This window comes from Bos grunniens, chromosome 9 (assembly GCF_055505025.1).
Source record: "Bos grunniens cultivar Pamir isolate PY7600 chromosome 9, Bosgru_T2T1.0, whole genome shotgun sequence".
NCBI lineage: Eukaryota > Metazoa > Chordata > Mammalia > Artiodactyla > Bovidae > Bos > Bos grunniens.
Window position 1 is genome coordinate 42,121,905 of NC_141173.1, and position 21,507 is coordinate 42,143,411.

Consider the following 21,507-nt stretch of genomic DNA (forward strand, 5'->3'; position numbering starts at 1 on the left):
AAAGAATAGATGGCCCAAAGCAGTCTTCTCTAAATTTTTCTGCTTCCCCCTCCTCTCAATGTGACAACCAGAAAAATAGTGGTACCTAACCAGAAGACTATTATTAAAAGCTGTAAAAATTAGTGCAGATGCTTATGTCGTAATGTATTCCTAATAGTGTTGACCACTATTCTTTCTGTACATAAAATCTGTCTTCATTACACAGTTCATTGACTGAACTGACAAGCAATTAAATTCTAGAATTGTGACATCAGGATTTTAAGACTAGAACTAAATTATTCAATAGAGAACAGAATAAAAAGTCATTTACTTAGAAATATCATGAATATATTTTCATCTTAAATTTCTCATAGCAAGAAGCACCACATGTATATTCATTTTTCCACAATACCTGACAAGAAGAAATGCTTATTTCTTTTAATACACTAAGACTACTCACTAAAATAAGTACCTGAAAAACTTTGAATATTTGTTAATATTGAAGAAAAAGTTCATGCTTGTTACCACTTCTTAAGAATGATGGAGACCTGACTTCCTGTTTCTGTTGTTAATCTGCATCATGTTAGAAAGAAGGAATAGGCAGAGGTTCCAGGAAGGTGTGATGATTCTTAATTCGGTTTAGAAGCTGCTGTGCCACCGGTCTGAATTCTGTTTCCCAGTGGAGTTTGTGATAGTTTTTTAGGTCTTGGTCAAAACTCCCATTCAATGCTAGTTCTTCATCTGCATCAGAAAAATTAAAATTACAGCAATTATTTAGAAATGTAATCCTACTGAATGAAGTTTAATTTTTGATGGCATGAGTTAAACTCATCCTGAGTCATCTCTAATTGCAACAAGGGTTTTTTACAGGAGTAGTTCTTTATAGAAAAAATTTTAAGTAAGTGTATGATAGTTTCTTAATTTAAAAAAATATATAATCTTGAGGACTTCCCTAGCAGTCCAAGTGGTTAAGACTCTATGCCTCCACTGCAGGGGGCCTGGGGTTGGATCCCTGGTCAGGGAACAAAGATTGTGCATAGTGTGTGGTGTGGCAAAAAAAATAATAATAAAAGAGATAGCAATCTTCCTTAAAAAAAAAAAAAACAAAAACCCTAGACTGAATTGAGTTCTTACTTCAATTTATCCCTAATGTTACATCTAACTTTATATCCAAAAGATAGATCACAATTTCTCAGAATAAACAAAGTATGAATAGATTATTTCTTTATCTGCACACTAAAAATGTTAATTATTAATTCTTTAGTGGTTGACAAATATAAAAGAAGTTAGGAAATCTTTTGGGAAAGTAGCACAGTTGAATCTGACTGCAAATCAACTTTGCTCATTTCAGAGCAGCCTGGACAAACTTCTTTGAAAAGATAACACCTCCCTCCTCCTGCCACCTTATGCTCTCCACAATGAAAGTGAAAAGTGGAAGACTGAGAATCCTAAAAAATATAAGAATCCCAAGGGAATCGATGTATAATGCAGAAAAGCACTTGTTAAAAAAATGCAAAATTACAACCTTGATTTGTTTCTTAATCCAACAGCACTTTCAATTCTGTGAATATCGTGAAAGTATATCCAACCCAAGTTGGAAGACAGATGGCTACTGAGGTTTCTGCACCGACCTGCCACTGCATTTCTCTCTGTTTACACTGGAACCCATGAGAAGGACTTCAGGAAAATACACTGGCCTGCCAGTCAGAAGGTTGGCTCTGCCACTTCTTAGGTCTGAGGCTGAGGCAGCCTTCTTAAGTGGTAACCACTAAGTCCTAAAGTGACCACAAATATTGCTGCTTGCATAATTTCCAAACTTCTTTCATAAGGTCCACTAAATCCTACCATCAAACACTTCCTTGGTGCTTACATCAAGTTTCCTACCCTGAATGTTCTCGGTACACACAAAGTGCACTGTGTGTGCTTTGGCACTACGGGTGTTGGTGTCACCACCCAGAATAAGATAAGTCTGGAATCCCAGTTTGTACCTTCCCGTCCTCTCCCCCAGCCAATTGGATAGCTATGCAACTCTGAGATAAGTTCTGGGCAGACACAAACAATTCAGCAAAGCTCTCCATGGAGACCCCTGTAAGCAAACCTGACTCTCCCCACCCATTTGATAATCAAGGCCTTGAAAGGAGGAGAATCCAGATGGTGTCTGATGCCTTGAAAGGCCTTCCTGTTGGGCTATTTCCAAACTAAAGCGGTCTGTGTGACTCTGAGTGCTCTTCAATTCCTAGATCTACTTCCTGCTCACTCTTCTGCAGATGTTCTGAGTACTAAACTTTCGTTAAAAATGAATTCTCTTTTTTTATGCTCTTTTTCCAAAGCAGCTTAGGACTGATGGCTGCCCAGGCAACCTGCAGTCTTTCTCTCAGTCCAGGACTTTGGCTGGGTTTGATGATTTTAGCCAAGTCACTGTTTTGGTGTCTGGGGTTTCTTAATCTAACATTGAGACTATATTACTTTTCTTGAGGCTCAACGTATAATTAGTTAATCTACACTTGTACCCTATTAATTGTAAATTGGGTTAGGCAAGATAACAAAAGTGGCCAAATAACTATAGATAAGACAAAAGCAGTATCAAGTTGCAAAGTGAATACAGCAAATGCATAAAATATGTCATATTACACTAGGTGTTAAATTTGGAACTTGTATTGCAATGAACAGCAGAGGCTAACCCAAGAAAACCTTAGATCTATGATTTTCAAACTTTTTTTTTTTTTTTACTGTAACCTAGGAGAAGTCCATATTACATGATGACTATATACACATATTTACATATTTATAAACAAATACAAATGTTTCATGACAGAATACTTATCTTTTCTACATGTAATATATTCTGATATTCTCTTTGTTTGCTGCTTCATTTTTCAAACTGGTTACAGTGTGAAAAGTACTGATTTAGATAACCAGTTATTGTTCAACTTTCTTTGTACACAGCACACTTCCAAACACTAGAATTTTAGGTAAGGTTTTAGAAAGGATTAAAAGGCAAAAAGGCAGAAACTGAAAGATGAGCCCCGCAGGTCAGTAGGTGTCCAATATGCTACTGGGGAAGGGCAGAGAAATAGCTCCAGAAAAAATGAAGAGGCTGAGCCAAAGCAGAAACAGTGCCCAGCTGTGGTTGTGTCTGGTGGTGAGAGTAAAGTCTGATGCTGTAAAGAACAATATTGCATAGGAACCTGAAATGTTAGGTCCATGAATCAAGGTAAATTGGACATGGTCAAGCAGGAGATGGCAAGAGTCAATATTGACACTTCAGGAATTAGTGAACTAAAATGGATGGGAATGGGTGAATTTGATTCAGATGACCATTATATATCTACTATTGTGGGCAAGAATCCCTTAGAAGCAAAGGAGTAGCCCTCATAGTCAACAGAAGAGTCTGAACTGCAGTACTTGGGAGCAATCGCAAAAAAGACAGAATGATCTCCATTTGTTTCCAAGGCAAATCATTCAACATCAGTGTAATCCAAGTCTATCTCCCAATCACTAATGCTAAAGAAGTTGAAGTTGAACCATTCTTTGAAGACCTATAAGACCTCTTAGAACAAACACCAAAAAAAGATGTCTTTTTCATCATAGGGAACTGGAATGCAAAAAGTAGGAAGTCAAAAGATATCTGGAGTAACAGGCAAGTTTGGCCTTGGAGTACAAAATGAAGCAAGGCAAAGGTTAACAAGAGTTCTGCCAACAGAACACACTGGTCATAGCAAACACCCTCATCCAACAACACAAGAGATGACTCTACACATGGACATCACCAGACAGTCAATATTGAAATCAGATTGATTATATTCTTTGCAGCCAAAGATGGAGAAGCTCTATACAGTCAGCAAAAACAAGATCAGGAGCTAACTGTGGCTCAGATCATGAACTCCTTATTACCAAATGCAGACTTAAATTGAAGAAAGTAGGGAAAACCACTAAGCCATTCAGGTATGACCTAAATAAAATCCCTTATGATTACATAATAGAAGTGATGAATAGTTCAAAGGACTAAATCTGGTACAGAGTGCTTGAAGAACTATGGGTGGAGGTTCGTATCATTGTACAGGAAGTGATGACTAAAACCATCCCCAAGAAAAATAAATACAAGAAGGCAAAGTGGTTGTCTGAGGAAGCCTTACAAATAGCTGAGAAAAGAAGTGAAAAGCAAAGGACAAAGGGAAAGATAAACCCAACTGAATGCAGAGTTCCAGAGAATAGCAAGGAGATAAGAAAGCTTTCTTAAGTGAACAATGCACAGAAATAGAAGAAAACAATAGAATGGGAAAGACCAAAGATCTCCTCAAGAAAATTAGAGACACCAAGAGAATATTTCATGCAAAGATGGACAGTATAAATGAAAGAAATGGCAAGGACTTAACAGAGAGTGTTCAAGAAAAACATATATTTCTGCTTTATTGACTATGCCAAAGCCTTTGATTGTGTGGATCACAATAAACTGTGGAAAATTCTGAAAGAGATGAGAATACCAGACCACCGGACCTGCCTCTTGAGAAACCTATATGCAGGTCAGGAAGCTACAGTTAGAACTGGACATGGAACAACAGACTGGTTCCAAATGGGAAAAGGAGTACATCAAGGCTGTATATTGTCACCCTGCTTATTTAACTTCTATGCAGAGTACATCATGAGAAACGCTGGGCTGGAAGAAGCACAAGCTGGAATCAAGATTGCTGGGAGAAATATCAATAATCTCAGATATGCAGATGACACCACCCTTATGGCAGAAAGTGAAGAAGAACTAAAGAGCCTCTTGATGAAAGTGAAAGAGGAGAATGAAAAACTTGGCTTAAAGCTCAAGATCATGGCCTCTAGTCCCATCACTTCATGGGAAATAGATGGGGAAACTGTCAGACTTTTTTGGGGGGTCTCCAAAATCACTGCAGATGGTGATAGCAGCCATGAAATTAAAAGATGCTTACTCCTTGGAAGGAAAGTTACAACCAACCTAGATAGCATATTGAAAAGCAGAGACATTATTTTGTCAACAAAGGTCCGTCTAGTCAAGGCAATGTTTTTTCCAGTGGTCATGTATGGATGTGAGAGTTGGACTGTGAAGAAAGCTGAGTGCCGAAGAATTGATGCTTTTGAACTGTAGTGCTGGAGAAGACTCTTGAGAGTCCCTTGGACTGCAAGGAGATCCAACCAGTCCATTCTAAAGGAGATCAGTCCTGGGTGTTCATTGAAAGGATTGACTCTGAGGCTGAAACTCCAATACTTTGGCCACCTCATGCGAGGAATTGACTCATTGAAAAAGACCCTGATGCTGGGAGGGATTGAGGGCATGAGGAGAAGGGGACGGCAGAGGATGAGATGGCTGGATGGCATCACCGACTCGATGGACATGAGTTTAGGTAAACTCTGGGAGTTGGTGATGGAGAGAGAGGCCTGGCGTGCTGCGATTCATGGGGTCTCAAAGAGTCGGACATGACTGAGCGACTGAACTGAACTAACAGAAGTAGAAGAGATTAAGAAGAGGTGGCAAGAATACACAGATGATCTGTACCAAAAAGGTCTGAATGACCCAGATAACCACAATCATGTGGTCACTCACCTAGAGCCAGACATCCTGAATGTGAAGTCAAGTGGGCCTTAAGAAGCATTGCTGCTGCTACTGCTAAATCGCTTCAGTCGTGTCCAACTCTGTGTGACCCGATAGATGGCAGCCCACCAGGCTCCCCCATCCCTGGGATTCTCCAGGCAAGATTACTGGATTGGGGTGCCACTGCCTTCTCCTTAAGAAGCATTCAGTTCAGTTCAGTCGCTCAGTCATGTCCAACTCTTTGCGACCCCATGAATCACAGCACGCCAGGCCTCCCTGTCCATCACCAACTCCCGGAGTTCACTCAAACTCATGTCCATCGAGTCGGTGATGCCATTCAGCCATCTCATCCTCTGTTGTCCCCTTCTCCTCCTGCCCCCAATCCCTCCCAGCATCAGACAAAACTAGGGAGGTGATAGGACCCCAGCTGAGCTATTTCTAATCCTAAAAGATGATGCTGTGAAAGTGCTGCACTCTGTGCCAGCAAATTTTGAAAACTCAGCAGTGGCCACAGGACTGGAAAAGGTCAGTTTTCATTTCAATCCCAAAAAAGGCAATGCCAAACAATGTTCAAACTATCATACAGTTGTACTCATTTCACACGCTAACAAGGTAATACTCAAAATCCTTCAAGCTAGGCTTCAACAGTACATGAACCAAGATCTTCCAGATATACAAGCTGGATTTAGAAAAAGCAGAGGAACCAGAGAGCAAATTTCCAACATCTGCTGGGTCATAGAAAAAGCAAGGGAATTAAAAAAAAAAAAAAGTCTACTACTACTTCATTGACTATGCCAAAGCCTTTGACTGTGTGGATCACAACAAACTGTGGAGAATTCTGAAAGAGATGGGACTACCAGACCACCTGACCTGTCTCCTGAGAAACCTGTATGCATGTTAAGAAGCAACAGTTAGAACCAGATATGGAACAGTGGACTGGTTCAAAATTGGGAAAGGAGTACATCAAGGCTGTATATTGTCACCCTGCTTATTTAACTTATATGCAGAGTATATTATGTGAAATGCCAGGTTGGATGAAGCTCAAGCTGGAATCAAGTTTGCCGGGAGAAACATCAACTTCAGATATGCAGATGATAGCACACTAATGGCAGAAAGCAAAGAAGATCTAAGGAGCGTCTTGGTGAAGGTGAAAGAGGAGAGTGAAAAAGCTGGCTTGAAATCAACATCAAAAAACAAAGATCATGGCAGCTGATCCTATCTCTTCATGGCAAATAGATGGGGGAAAACGTAGAAACAGTGACAGATTTCATTTTCTTGGGCTCCAAAATCACTGCAGCCATGAAATTAAAAGATGCTTGCTCCTTCAAAGAAAAACTATGACAAATCTAGACAGCATCTTAAAAAGCAGAGACATCACTTTGCCATCAAAAGTCAGTATAGTCAAAGCTATGGTTTTTCCAGTAGTGATGTACAGTGTGAGAGTTGGATCATAAAGAAGGTTGAGTGCCGAAGAATTGATGCTTTTCAACTGTGGTGTTGGAGAATACTCTTGAGAGTCCCTTCAACAGCAACAAGGAGATCAAACCAATCAATCCTAAAGGAAATCAACCCTGAATATCCATTGGAAGGAGAGATGCTAAAGCTGAAGCTCCAATACCCTGGCTACCTAATGTGAATAGCTGACTCACTGGACAAGACCCTGATGCTGGAAAAAACTGAGGGCAGGAGGAGAAGGTGGTAACAGAGGAGGAGATGGTTGGATGGCATCACTGACTCAATGGACATGAGTTTATGCAAACTCCAGGAGATAGTGAAGGACAGGGAACCTGGTGTGCTGCAGTCCATGGAGTCACAAAGAGTCGGACACACCTGAGTGACTAAACAACAACAACAAAAGGACTCAAAACAACTCTGTCAGTGACCATTATAACATGGTCTCTACTACAGTTTAAGGATCCTGTGCATCACTGCACTCTTTCCTAGCCTAGTGTTCAGCACCAGGTAGCTACCAGGGGTTTGATTACTGTTGTAACTCTTATAAGGCACAGTTCTCACATGTTCTAGAAGCACCTGATGACTCTTTGGCATGAGCATGATGATGTGACCCTCTACTTTGAACACTGGGGCCCCCTCTATCCCTTATCACATAACCTAGGTTCTAAGTTCCACATATCTTGTTATTTAGTTGCTAACTCGTGCTTAACTCTTTGCAACCCAATGGACTGTAGCCCACCAGGTTCCTCTGTCCATGAGATTTTCCAGACAAGGATACTGGAGTGGGTTGCCATTTCCTTCTCCAGGGGACTTCCTGACCCAAGGATCAAACCTGTATCTCCAGCATTGGCAGGCAGATTCTTTACCATTGAGCAATCTGGGGAAGCCCTCCACATACCTCAGATGAATATAAAATAACCCAGAGTCATTTACGTTCACAATAGCAAACTGTACACACTAATCACCAGTGTATACTGGTGATCACCAGTTGCCAGCAGCCCTGAGAGAAGCTCATGGTAGTGTGCCAGGGCACACCACATAAGAACTTCAAGATAAACAGATTGCTCATGAGTTTATGAGAAGTGGCTATAGCACATCAGGAAGTTTTAGACAACATTCTTTTTAAGCCACTTTCCTAAAAGACTGTCAACATCCCAACCACACTGAGTCCCATTACTTTCTTTTTCCAGCTTCCCATCACGAAAAAGTTGGGTAACTTACATTGCTATATCAATTGCCCTGCGGTGATTTCTAAAAACAGTGCTCACACTACATTGTGGGACTTTTGTGATATAACAGCTCATCCTGTTTTCAAAACGGCCTGTTGTTTTTTTAACCTATCGCTGTTAAAAAAATTGAAATTTAAGTATACTCTCACTCATATATCCATTTCAATTGCTGCCACCCAGCTGGCCAGACACAACTACAGCCCGTGTCAGAAGTAAGGCTCTGAGGTCCACACTGTGGAGAGAAGAGCCAGGAAGTAGCCGGTCCTCACGGCTTATAAGGAGCACTCGTGATCACGTGAGAAGTGCATGCCATGCTCTGATGATGACCTGGCTCCCTGGTGGACTGTATTTATTTTTCTTACCTGTGCCTCCATCCCCTTCCAGGGTTGGGTGGGATGGGGTGGGGTAAGGGCATACTATGTAATGGAACAGCAGAAAAATACAGGGGCTCAATGTTTACTTTCTGATGAAAAGCCCTGGCTTTGCTACAGTATGATCTTAGGCAAGTCACTTAACCCTCCTAGACGTACCTACCTCCACTGTCACCTAGCTGATGACCTTGGATCTTAGAAGGATAGAATGAACGTCCTTTTAAAAGCATACAGCACTATTAAAGATACCACCATTGTCAGTTAATCTACAACCATCTATCAAGAACCTGCTTTGCCCAAGGCAATATCCTTTCCTTAAAGTGGCTCCGTTGGAGTGGGCAAACAAAAGGTACCAAACAATAATACAGAGCAAGTTACACAGCTCATGATTAATTGCTATGTAAGCAGTACAGCTTCCCTGTGACTGTGGGCTTGGAAAGCTCACAGGAAGGGCCTGCTAGGACCGGCAGCCTTGGGCCAGGCAGGTAAGAGACCTGGCCAGAGCAAAGGGGCAAGGTTAGGGAAGCATGAGGGGAAGCCTAGTCCTGCTCCAGGGAGGGCTGACGGGGGGAAGAGGCAGGAACAGGCCCATTATAGTCAAGGGCACGCCAGGTGCGCTGCCCGCGTGTGAAGCCAGCCATGCCCACATCCCTTCTTAAGTGGTGCACACGGCCCCACCAGTTTGCTACATATGGTTGACTGTCCCAGCCTGAGGTGCCAAAGGAAGCCACAGACAGCCTGCAGTGGAGGCAGCTGCTGCCTGAGGCACGAAAGCCTAGAGCCCAGGAGATGACTCATGGAACCAGTCACATCTTCTCCCCAAATGGGAGACAGAAAGTCGTGCCAACAGCAGAGGAGACAGAAGCCCACTCACGACAGCACCAAGAAGCGGCCTTGAGACAGCTGGAGCCATGGCCACACAGGAGCCTAGAGGCAAACGAGGGGGAGAAAGGCCTTTTTCCTTAAGAGAGGAGACAGAGCACTGCTGGGTCTCAGCAGGGTCAGGTAGATGATGCCTGCTACTCATGGGCTGCCTTCCACATCCTGAGTGCTGGTCCAGCAGGCTCTGCGCAATGCGCGTGTTTCCCAGCTTCCTTCTTTCCAGGGCATCCTTCCCTTCAGCTCCTTCACTAACTAGGGTGGAGTTCTCAGTGCTGCCCGAATAGCAAACTCACCTGTGGAACTTTTTAATGATGCAGATAATTGGCCTCCCCAAGAGCTCCTGAATCAGAATTCCTAGGGATGGGGCCAGGACAAGTGTGGTTTTTTTGATTGATTTTTCTTTTTAATTCCATATATTTTGATTCCAATGTTCTGCCCCAGTTGAGAACTGAATTAAAGCAAGTTGAGCACACTTCTGCTCCCAGCAATCCAAGAAAACTTCAAGTCCACAGAGCAGAATGTGAACCTCAATCATTTAAAAATGTGCTCATTTTGAGAAGGGAACCCTCCTACACTGTTGGTGGGAATGTAAATTAGCACTGCCACTATGGAGAACAGTATGGAGGTTCCTTAAAAAACTAAACACTGAACTATCATATGACCCCACAATCCCACTCCTAGATATCTAACTGGAGAAAAACATGATTTGAAAGGATACATGAACCCAAATATTTGTTATAATAGCCAAAACATGGAAGCAACCTAAATGTCCGACAGAGGAATGGATAAAGAAGATGTGGTACTTCAAATACAATGGAATATTACTCAGCTATTAAAACGAATGCCATTTGCAGCAACATGGGCGGACCTAGCGAGTGTCATACTGAGTGCAGTCAGAGGAGAAATACAATATGACATCCCTTATATGTGGAATCTAAAAGGAAGTGACACACATTACCTTACTTATAGAACAGAAAGACACTCACAGACTTAGAAAATGAACTTCTGGTTGCCGGGGGAAGGGACGGTTAGGGACCGTGGCAAGGTCATGTACACACTGCTATATTTAAAATGGATAACCTACAAGAACCTATTGTATAGCTTTCTTTCAAACAGCTCTGGTCCGGAGTTCCTGTTTAATAACATATTGTTACAACAATAGAATTTCCCAAGCATTTTCACAACCGTGTTTTGAGAACTAGCTGTGTGTCAGGTTCTATGTGAATTTCTTTGTGCAAGTCTATTCATTTATCACCCTAACAACTCTGCAAGTGAAAGTGAAGTCGCTCAGTCATGTCCAACTCTTTGCCACCACATGGACTGTAGCCTACCAGGCTCCTTCATCCATGGGATTTTCCAGGCAAGAATACTGGAGTGGATTGCCATTTCTTTCTCCAGGGGATCTTCCCAACCCTGGGATCAAACCCCGGTTTCCCACATTGAAGGCAGATGCTTTACCGTCTGAGCCACCAGGGAAGCCCAACAACTCTGCAAAGTGGATGTCAATCATCCCCACCTTAGACATGAGAAGATATACATTCAGAGGTTAATATGCCCTGAGTTAAAACCTTGCATGTGATAAAGTGAGACCTTAACTCAGAACTGCCTGACTACAGCCTCTAGTCTTCCTGGAATGCTCTTAGGATGCTTGTTTGATTCTCACAACTCCCTGCAACACAGCACAGATATAACGCCCCCACTTTACAGATGAAAAGACAGGTTCTGAGAGAGTCTTATGTCGAATCACACCATCCCAGAGAGTCAGAATTTGAACTCACAGCCTCTGGGTCACACTGAGCCTTTCCGCATGGCTTTGCTGAGCTAACACGGTGCTTGGGAGATGATAGGCACATATTCATTTTGAAAATGAAGATTTTCCACTCACTTCTGACCTAAATCACTGCTATTAGACCTAACCCAGGATGAGGAGAACTACCCTAAAAATAGAAACTTTTGCAATGGAAGACACTCTCATCTTTCCTTTGGTTTGTATCAGTGATTTCCTACCTTTCAGTGTATGTTGGACCACATAGTAATGTCAAATAATTTCACAGACTTTCCCCACATAACACAATCATATATGCATAGGTTCCTTAAAAGCATGACTTATTTCAGAGTAGCTTTTAACCATATTTTCTCAATTACAACAATGTCTATATACTTTTTAAACAACAGCAATACATTTATGCCTAGATCGTCTATTTATGAAGCTTATAGAAAATTCAGAAAAAGGGGGAAAGCCACAAAAGAAATCATGATAGCACCCAATGAGTTAAAAGTCCTCACGTCCCCACTGTATTTAAGATTCAGCCTCTTCCAGGTTATCTCCAAATTATAATCGTCTTTAACGTCTCTTGCTCCTTATCGAAAAAAAGCTACCCAAAGGCCTACCGATCTTTATCCACACAGGTCATAGGAAACAATTTTTCTCATTTTGATAAGATTCACAGATTCACAGTCAGGAGTCTTACCTAAAAATGATGACAGCAGGGCTAAGAGTGTGTTGGCAGCCTCATCTCCAAAACAGGATGAAGCATTGGTAATGTTTTCACTGAAGTTCCATAGCGTTTTGCAAACCAAGGAGGCCAGCTGCCAATCAGTAGGCCCAAAATCTCTTAAACAATCCAGTAACCTGAGTGAAAAGTCAAACTGAGAAGTTACTAGGTCAGCATCTCTTTTATATTTTTAACATGATGATTAACTTTCTTTGATACTGAATATACATTTTATATATAATTCAGTGTTATTAAAATAATTTCACATCTACCAATTTAAGTAATTAACAAATTTAAGCAATAACCTACTTCTGAATTATTTTCAGTGTCCAGTGGAATCTAAATCCCCTCTTTAGCCTAGCTAGGCACTTCCAGATGGAGAAATCTCTCTGCCTGGGAGAAATGAGGAGAGGGGCCTAAGCTCTCCTGTGAATCCTGATAGAGTCAGGACTCCGTGCCTTGAACTTACTTTTTAATGCCGCCTCCTTCTTTTAGGATGAGTCGCTTGTCTCTATCCACTGTGAGGTTTAGGAGAACACCACAGGCAGAAAAGCAAATATCCTGATGCTTAGCATCCAGCAGAGCAATCATGAACTTGTGGACTGGAAAGGGAGAGAACAAATGCAGACCAGTGAAGCGCGGGGCCAGCTGTATTTCATTCCTCAAATGGCAGAGGGGAAATGGGGGCAGCTTGTGAAACTAGAAAGCCTGCTAGGGGATTCAGCCCACTCTCTGTAGGGCCTCCCCACTGCCCAGTGGGGAAAGTGCCTTCACCAACACCCAACACCCGTCACTTCAGAACCTGCTCCCCGCCCCCTAGGGTCCCTGTTCCCAGGTACTGCTGTATCCACCGCAGCATCAGCTCTCCCTTCCAGTGGTAAAGTCCCTGCCCGTGGAGAGGAGGGAACCACCTCCTTCCAATCACACAGGTGCCATTCATTTCATCTCTAACTTCTGGTTGTTCTCAAGGGCTCTTTTGAACCTCCAGCAGGAATTTTCTTAAAATACACAGCCCTGGAAGTGGGGCAGGGGGAGTAGGCTTCAGTGATCTTCCTGGGAAGTCCTCCAAGGCCATAGCTTGTAAGAGAAGACTTGCTCAGACTGCTGGAAACCAGTGCGCAGGGAGGCCAGACTTTCAGTGTAGGGGACGTCTTATATCAGGACAGGCTCCCCCTGCCCCCACCGCCTTCCCTTACTCCTAGAAACAGAACTGTTTGTCCTGTTTGCTCATTGCCCCCAGCAGGGGTTGGGGGAGAATGAATGGGTGTGTGCTCCTGTTCCACTGCTCAGCTGAGAGGCAGCCCCGCCACGCTGACCTTGGCCTACTGATGGGTCAGCAGTGAGCTTGGCAAAGGCTGAATCACATATGTTTTTAAAAGTTTAAAGAATATACACCAAAATTTAACAATTATCTCTGGGGAAGTGTTTTTTTTTTTTTATCTGTATTATATAAATTTTCTATCACGAACATGAATAATTAGGTATTTTTAGTTACTGTTTTTACATGAGATACTTGAGAAAAATAGTATGTTTAGTATACACTGTTATGTACCTCCTACACAGTTTAAGAAATAAAACATTACAGATCCAATTTTATATTTGGGCCATCCATTCAAATGTAACTTTGTCTTAAATGTGGAGTTTCTAATTCCAAATGCATTTATGCCTTATTCCATTAGCACATGAGCACATTACATAAACAATACCCAGGACCGTTTCGCATGTTTTAATACAATATTAATGGCATTATTTCACATGTGTCCTCCTATTACTACTAGATTGTTTGCTCCTATAGTATGTGTTTGAGGTTGATGCATGTTGATACATGAACTTCTAGCTCATTTATTTTAACTGCTGTAAAAGTTTGGTTGCATGAATATACCATAATATATTTATCCTCTTACCTGTTGATGGACATTTAGGTTGTCCCCATTTTTCACTATTACAAGCAGTACTATAATAGACATTCCAGTGCATGAAGGAGCATGTCTTTTGAGTCCATTCCCATGGACAGAAATGATGTGTATAGATTACTCGTTTCACTTAAACATAAACACATACACACACCATCTCAAAACTCAAAAGACCACTCATCAGGGAGAGGGAAACCCTGAGAACACAGCCCAGATCTATCTTGGCATCCTGAGCCAAGAGCCTTACAGATAGATGGAACAGAATGTAAAGCACCACTTGTCCCAAAGCAGAAACAAGTGTCATGTTCTTGTGACCCAAGCTGCGAAACCGCTCAGTTGTTTATTGCCAAGACGTGACTGCTTTTGAATGTGTGTCATTAACTCACCATTTTTCTGCACTATGAAATCGCAGATGTCATGGTCCTGGGAGAGATTTCCAAAAACACGCACTGCCTCCAGGATTCCATCCATGTTGTTACTCACGAGGAGCTTTAAGAGCACTGGGTTTGGTGACCAGAGAAATAAAATCAGTGAATTTAAGTTTTAAGTTAAAGGCTATTAGAAACCAATACCATGCTAAATACTGTAACTTAAAAATTAAAAGTGATAATAAAATTCCAACGATAGAGGACATAAGCAAGAACTAAGAAACTAATGTATCCTCATATTCAACTTTTTTAGAATTAAATCAGGCTCTTAGATACTTGTACCAGAAGTCAGAAACTATAAATGCCTCTAATTCTGTGTTTAGTTAATAAAGTCAAAACCTTAAATGAGCGTGCATCTACCCAAACCCAACTCTGAACCTTACATTCAGCAATATATAGCTTTCTGTCTTGAATTATGGAATTCTTCACTTTGTAGTAAGATAAGTTGTTGATAGTTGCCGTAGTGTTGATCACCAGCTCCTCACAATCATCAATTGACTTGGATTCTGAAATAAAGTGAGCATAAGGGTATCAAAGACTCGCTGCAGGGCAGAAGCCACGACCTCCTAACTGCAGCCCAGCTGGTGCAGGGACGCGCCGCTGTCCCAGGCAAGGTCTACACCAACGCCGTGTTGTTGCTTTATTTCCCGTGACTCTTCCTGCAGGGAAATGCGCCCACGGCCGGGGACCACTCCAGGCCAGCATTTGAAACCCTCTAAGCTCAGTCCCTCTACCCAGGGGTCTGGAAAAGTCAGGCTGATCTAGTCCCTGTATGCAAAGGTGATCAGAGCTGGTACACCCTGACCCAGAACTATCCTGGGGCCTGCACCTTGGGAGTCTGTTCCCCGGACCCTCGACCTCCCAACAGAATGGCCCTGGGTCTTAATCCGTCTATAATTCCTATCAGGGCTGCCTTCCAAACACGCAAGCTCTGGCCGCCTCTCACCTCCTCTACCACCACCTAGTCCATCTTTCACCTCCTCACTGGCTTCTCTTCTTCGCCTTGGCCTCCCTGAGCCTGCCCTCAATGTGCAGACCCTTTAAAAGTCAGACAACGTCACTCATCACCCCCGGCTCACAGGCCTGACCTGGCTGCCCAGTCCTTACCTCCCGCGCCTTATTTGCTGCTCCAGCCCCAGGTCCCTGATGCCAACCACACCAGTCTTTCCCTCTTTTTGAGCATTTCAGCCTGAGCCTGCCCAAGAACTTTGCACTGCTAGTCCCCCTGTCTGGTGTATTCCTTCCTCCAGTTATCCTAGCTCACTCCTCATGTCCTTCTGGCTGTTGCTTAGCTATCACCTTACTGGACACAGTCTCCTCAGCCACTCTGTTTAAAATAGCATTGTTATGCACATCCCCTCCCCTTCTTCCCTATAACACATGGGACCACCTGGCTTATGTGTTTAATGTCTGTCTTCCAGCTCTAAGGTGTAAGCTCCATGAGACTAAGGACTCGTTCTTTTCATCATCACATTCTCAGCATCTAGAACAGTGTCTGCACAGAGTGATGCTCAACAGATAATGAGTAAGAACCTGCTGTATACCACAGGGAACTCCACTACACACTCTGTAATGACCTGTTTCGGAAAAGAATCTAAAAAAAGGAATGGATATGGTGAACAGCAGTGAAGAGGGCCGGGGTGTCCTCTGCTCCTGGGCCTTCTCCAACATTGGTTCCAGCCTTCCCAACACCCCCATCCTGGCGACTCCAGTAGGGCCTCTGCCTCGGCCCCCGGGCAGCATGCAGACCAACATCCAACAGCCAGTGAAGGTTTACACACTCGACGAGGGCCAACAGTGGTGCCAGGAATGTCATCTAGCAGCGTGGAGAGGCTGAAGGGCATGTCCCAGCTAGTCATGACAAAACGTGGTCCACTGGAGAAGGGAATGGCAAACCACTTCAGTGTTCTTGCCTTGAGAACCCCATGAACAGTATGAACGGGCAAAAAGAACACTGAAAGATGAGCCCGCCTAGGTTGGTAGGTGTCCAATATGCTACTGGGGAAGAGCAGAGAAATAGCTCCACAAAAAGTTTAAGAGGTAGAGCCAAAGCAGAAACAACACCCAGCTGTGGGTGTGTGTAGTGGTGGAAGTAAAGTCCGATGCTGTAAAGAACAGTACTGCATAGGAATCTGGAAATGTTAGGTCCATGAATCAAGGCAAATTGGAAGTGGTCAAACAGGAGATGGCAAGAGTGAACATTGACATTTTAGTAATCAGTGAACTAAAAAGGATGGGAATGGGCGAATTTAATTCAGATGACCATTATATCTACTACTGTGGGCAAGAATCCCTTAGAAGCAATGGAGTAACCCTCACAGTCAACAAAATAGTCTGAAATGCAGTAGCTAGGTGCAATCTCAAAAATGAAAGAATGATCTCGGTTCATTTCCAAGGCCAACCATTCAACATGCCAGTAATCCAAGTCTATGTCCCAACCACTAATGCCGAAGAAGCTGAAGTCGAATGATTACATGGAGACTTACAAGACCTCTTAGAACCAACAGCAAAAAAAGACATCTCTTTCATTACAGGGGACTGGAATGCAAAAGTAGGGAGTCAAGAGATACCTGGAGTAAAAAGCAAGTTTGGCCTTGGAGTACAAAATGAAGCAGGGCAAAGGCTAACAGAGTCTTACCAAGAGAACTCATTGGTCATAGCAAACACTCTGTTCCAACAACACAAAAGATGACTCTGCACATGGACATCACCAGATGGTCAATATTAAAATCAGATTGACTGTATTCTTTGCAGCCAAAGATGGGGAAGCTCTATGCAGTCAGCAAAAACAAGACCTGGAGCTGACTGTGGATCACATCATGAGCTCCTTATTTCAAAATTTAGGCTCAAATTGAAGAAAGTAGGGAACACCACTGGGCCATTCAGGTATGACCTAAATCAAATCCCTTATGATTATATAGCTGAGGTGATGAATAAATTAAAGGGACTAGATCTGGTAAATAGAGTGCCTGAAGAACTCTGGAAGGAGGTTCATACCATTATACAGGAAGGAGATGGTGACTAAAACCATCCCCAAGAAAAAGAAATGCAAGAAAGCAAAGTGGTTGTCTGAGGAGGCCTTATAAATAGCTGAGAAAAGAAGAGAAGTGAAAGGCAAAAGAGAAAGGGAAAGATATACCCAATTGAATGCAGAGTTCCAGAGAATAGCAAAGAGAGATAAGAAAGCTTTCTTAAGTGAACAATGCACAGAAATAGGGGAAAACAATAGAATGGAAAAGACGAGAGATCTCTTCAAGAAAATTAGAGATACCAAGGGAATACTTCATGCAAAGATGGGCTCGATAAAGGACAGAAACGGCAAGGACTTAACAGAAGCAGAAGGTATTAAGAAGAGGTGGCAAGAATACACAGGACTGTACAAAAAAGATCTTAATGACCCAGATAACCACAATGGTGTGGTCACTCACATCCTGGAATGTGAGGTCAAGTGGGCCTTAGAAAGTATTACTATGAACATAGCTAGTGGAGGTGATGGGCTTCCAGCTGAGCTATTTCAAATCCTAAAAATGATGCTGTTAAAGTGCTGCACTCAATATGCCAGCAAATTTAGAAAACTCAGCAGTGGCCACAGGACTGGAAAAGGTCAGTTTTCATTCCAATCCCAAAGAAGGGCAATGCCAAAGAATGTTCAAAGTATTGCACAATTGCACTCATTTCACACATGAGCAAGCAAAGACTCAAAATCCTTCAAGCCAGGCTTCAACAGTATGTGAACTGAGACCTTCCAGATGTTCTCAGTTGAATTTAGCTGAATTTAGAACAGACAGAGGAACCAGAGATCAAATTGCCAACATCTGCTGGATCATAGAAAAAGCTAGGGAATTCCAAAAAACATTCTGCTTCACTGACTATGCTAAAGCCTTTGACTGTGTGGATCACAACAAACTTTAAAAATTCTTAAAGAGATGAGAATACCAGACTACCTTACCTGCCTCCTGATATATCTGTATGCAGGTCAAGAAGCAACAGTTAGAACTGGACATGGAACAACAGTCTGGTTCCAAATCAGGAAAGGAGTACGTCAAGGCTGTATATTGTCACCCTGCTTATTTAACTTGTATGCAGAGCATATCACGCAAATGCCGGGCTGGATGAAGCAAAGGCCGGAATCAACCCTGAACATTCACTGGAAGAAACTGTGTTGAAGCTGAAGCTCCAAGACCTTGGCCACCTGACACAAAGGGCTGACTCACTGGAAAAGCCCCTGATGCTGGGAAAGGTTGACGGCAAGTGGAGAAGAGGATGATAGAGGAGGCGGTGGTGGCATGGCATCACCGACTCAATGGACAAGAGTCTGAGCAGACTGCAGGAGATAGCGAAGGACAGGGAAGCCTGGCGTGCTGCAGTTCGTGGGGTCAAAGAGTGGGACACGACTTAGTGACTGAACAGCAACAACATACATATAACTAATTCACTTTGCTCTACAGCAGAAAGTCACATGACAAAGTCAAGTAACTACACTCCAATAAAAATTTTTTAAAAAGTAAGAACTTGAACCTCCCTGGAAATATCAACTTACAAAACAGAAAGCTGTAGCATTTCAGTGTCTTGGGGATGGATCAGGATAAAGTTTATATGAAAAAATTTGGAAGCTAGTAACAATAATAGTAATAAACTCCATTGTTGTAAAAAAATAATAAGTGGTTAATGAATGCAAGAATGAGTGAATGAATGAATGAACGAATCCTTTAGCTTAGCAGATAAGACCCTCAGTAATTTTATCCCTGCCTTCCACTCCACCTCCAGACTCATCTCCTGGTGACTTAGGCCACAGTACAGAGAAGGGCGGATGTCGGGGACCAATCAGGAGGTGGGGGTGATGGCAGAGATGGAGCACAGAGGCCAGGCTGCAAAACTATTTAGGGAGGAAAACAGACAGTACGTGGTGAAGGCTGGATTGGGGGATGAGGGAGAGCAACCACCCAGGATGACCTCTGGGTTTCTGGATTACAAAATTGGATGGACAGCAATCCCATTCTCTGAATTAATAGGAAGAAGGTCCAGTTGGGGGTAAGGTCATGAGTTAGATCTCTTGGGGTACCTCTGAAGTAGCCATGGTTGATGAGATTAGGTAAGGCAGTTAGGTGGACATACAGGTCTGGAAGTCAGAGGAAAAGTCAGGAGTAGGGTTATACTAAACTGGCTGCAGCAGTCTCTGCTTCTCTTCGGGCACAGTGCATGGCCCCCAGAGCCTGGAGAACGTTCGGCCCCCTCGCTGCCTGGCCATCAGTCATCACCTGCCTGGGAAGGAGTCACCTCAGTGCCTGTGCATGTCTTGGGCCCTGACTTGCCCACTGGGTTCTACTGGTTAAGTAGTGCCTTTTACCTCTTAAAAAAGAAAAAAAAAAGAAAAACTGAATATAGTTGATAAACAGTATTACATCAAATGTAGAACACAATGATTCAATGTTTTTATAGATTACACTCCCAAAGGTATTATAAAATAACTGGCTGTAATTCCTGCCCTGATGATACATCCTGTTGCCTATCTATTTTATACATCACAGCTTGTGCCTCTTAATCCCATACTCCTACCTTGCCAGCCCCCCACCTCCAGACACTTCCATCTGCCCACTGGTGACCACTAGTTAGTTCTCTATTTCTGTGAGTCTGTTTGTGTTTTGTTGTCTTCATGTGTTTATTTTTTTAGATTCCACAAATAAGTGAAATGAGGACAGTATCTGTTTTTCTCCGTCTAACTTATTTCACTTAGCATAATATCCTCCAGGTCCACCCATGATGCTGTGAATGGCAAGATTTCGTTCTTTGTTATAATTAAATAGTATCTTTTATCTCCTGTATGAAGCCAAAGCTCCTCAGGGATAAGAGGGAGGTTGTGAGCTGAGCAGGAGGACTGTGCTAGCTCTTACACTTTGATTTAATTATCTCTCCTTTTGGCCTTCTTTTCATTAAAGAGAATGATCTTTTTATAGTCTACTCTATTCAAAGGGAAATTCAGTCATTTGTTACCCTACAGAGAACACACACTGGCCCTTCAGCCAGTGGCCCCTCTGCCCCACCCCAAAGCAGCCAGCATGGGTCCTGTACCTGGTAGAAACTCAAACAATATTTGGAGAAAGCAAGAATAAATGAGATTCTAATTGCCTGTTTTCTTAGTTCAAATACATGAAAGTATTAGTCGCTCAGTCGTGCCCAACTCTTTGGGACCCCACAGACTGCAGACCTCCTGGCTCCTCTGTCCACGGGATTTTCCAGGCAAGGATACTGGAGTGGTTTGTCATTCTCTTCTCCAGGGGATCTTCCCGACCCAGGTGTGTCCGTCTCCAGAGTATCCTCGCTTGCTTGGCCGTGGCTCTGGAGCTGGAATCCTGATTGTCTACCTGCTGGCTGTGTGACTGTGTGCAAGTCACTTAACCTCCTTGGGGCTCAGTTTCCTTGTCTGCAAAGTGGGGTAATAATCGCAGCTACATTACTAAGTTTAAATGTGTTAATACATGTAAAGGGCTTATAAAACTGTATGGCACGTTGCAGGTGCTAATTAAACATCTGTGAGATGCATGGACGGGCTACCCAGAAAGATGGCTCCTGGGGAATTATTTGGGTGAGTGTCTAACACTTAGCAAAGAGGAAGTTTCAGCCCCAGTTCTCTCTGTCATGGGACTGATGATGCCAGATCTTGGGCGGTGTCCAGGGATCCATTTTTTCTCTTGCCTTGGTGGGAGAATTAGTTAGCTTGCCCAGAAAAAGAAGGGTAGCTCTTATGTATCACCACCTAAGAGGTGAGGTCCCCCTGTAGGACCTCACGTTTGGGAGCAGGAAGAACATCTGGCATCCGAGACAAGACAGGAGGCATTCACAGCTACCAGGCGTCTACCATGAAGGGCTCCTAGCACTTTACATGCATTTCACCCCACAAAAGTTAATTTTTAATAGTGCTTCTATTCAAATGCACTTACAAGCATTTGTACTGAGATTAGTCACTCAGTCGTGTCTGACTCTTTGCAACCCCATGGACTCTAGCCTGCCAGGCTCCTTGACCAGCTCCCTTCTGCAGGGTCTGGTCACTATACTTCACTGAAGCAGAGATACCAGGTGGGAACCAGGAGAGATCAGCTGAGGGGACTTTGTAGAGCTCAGAGCATTCATCCCTGCAGCTGAGCTGCCAGGGGGAGGGTGGTGTATGATCCTCTATCAAGATAACTTTACCCCTCGCCCC

At 43.1% G+C, this 21,507-nt stretch overlaps 1 protein-coding gene across 9 annotated transcripts in view; it reads right to left on the reverse strand.

Annotated features, from left to right (window-relative positions):
• Positions 1–305: 305 nt before the first annotated feature.
• Positions 306–21,507, reverse strand: part of ARMC2 (armadillo repeat containing 2) — a 120,006-nt gene continuing 98,804 nt past the window's right edge. For 7 of the 9 annotated variants that reach the window (XM_086317389.1, XM_086317391.1, XM_086317392.1 and 4 more), the window contains 5 exons: positions 14,693–14,815; positions 14,268–14,381; positions 12,438–12,570; positions 11,945–12,105; positions 306–720 (listed from right to left, as the gene is read on the reverse strand). In XM_086317389.1, the coding sequence (XP_086173515.1) occupies positions 563–720; positions 11,945–12,105; positions 12,438–12,570; positions 14,268–14,381; positions 14,693–14,815 (689 nt within the window). In that variant the 3' untranslated portion in view covers positions 306–562. Of the gene's footprint in view, positions 721–11,944; positions 12,123–12,437; positions 12,571–14,267; positions 14,382–14,692; positions 14,816–21,507 lie in introns of all 9 variants that reach the window. The other 2 variants (XR_015132922.1, XR_015132923.1) reach the window with 1 other exon arrangement.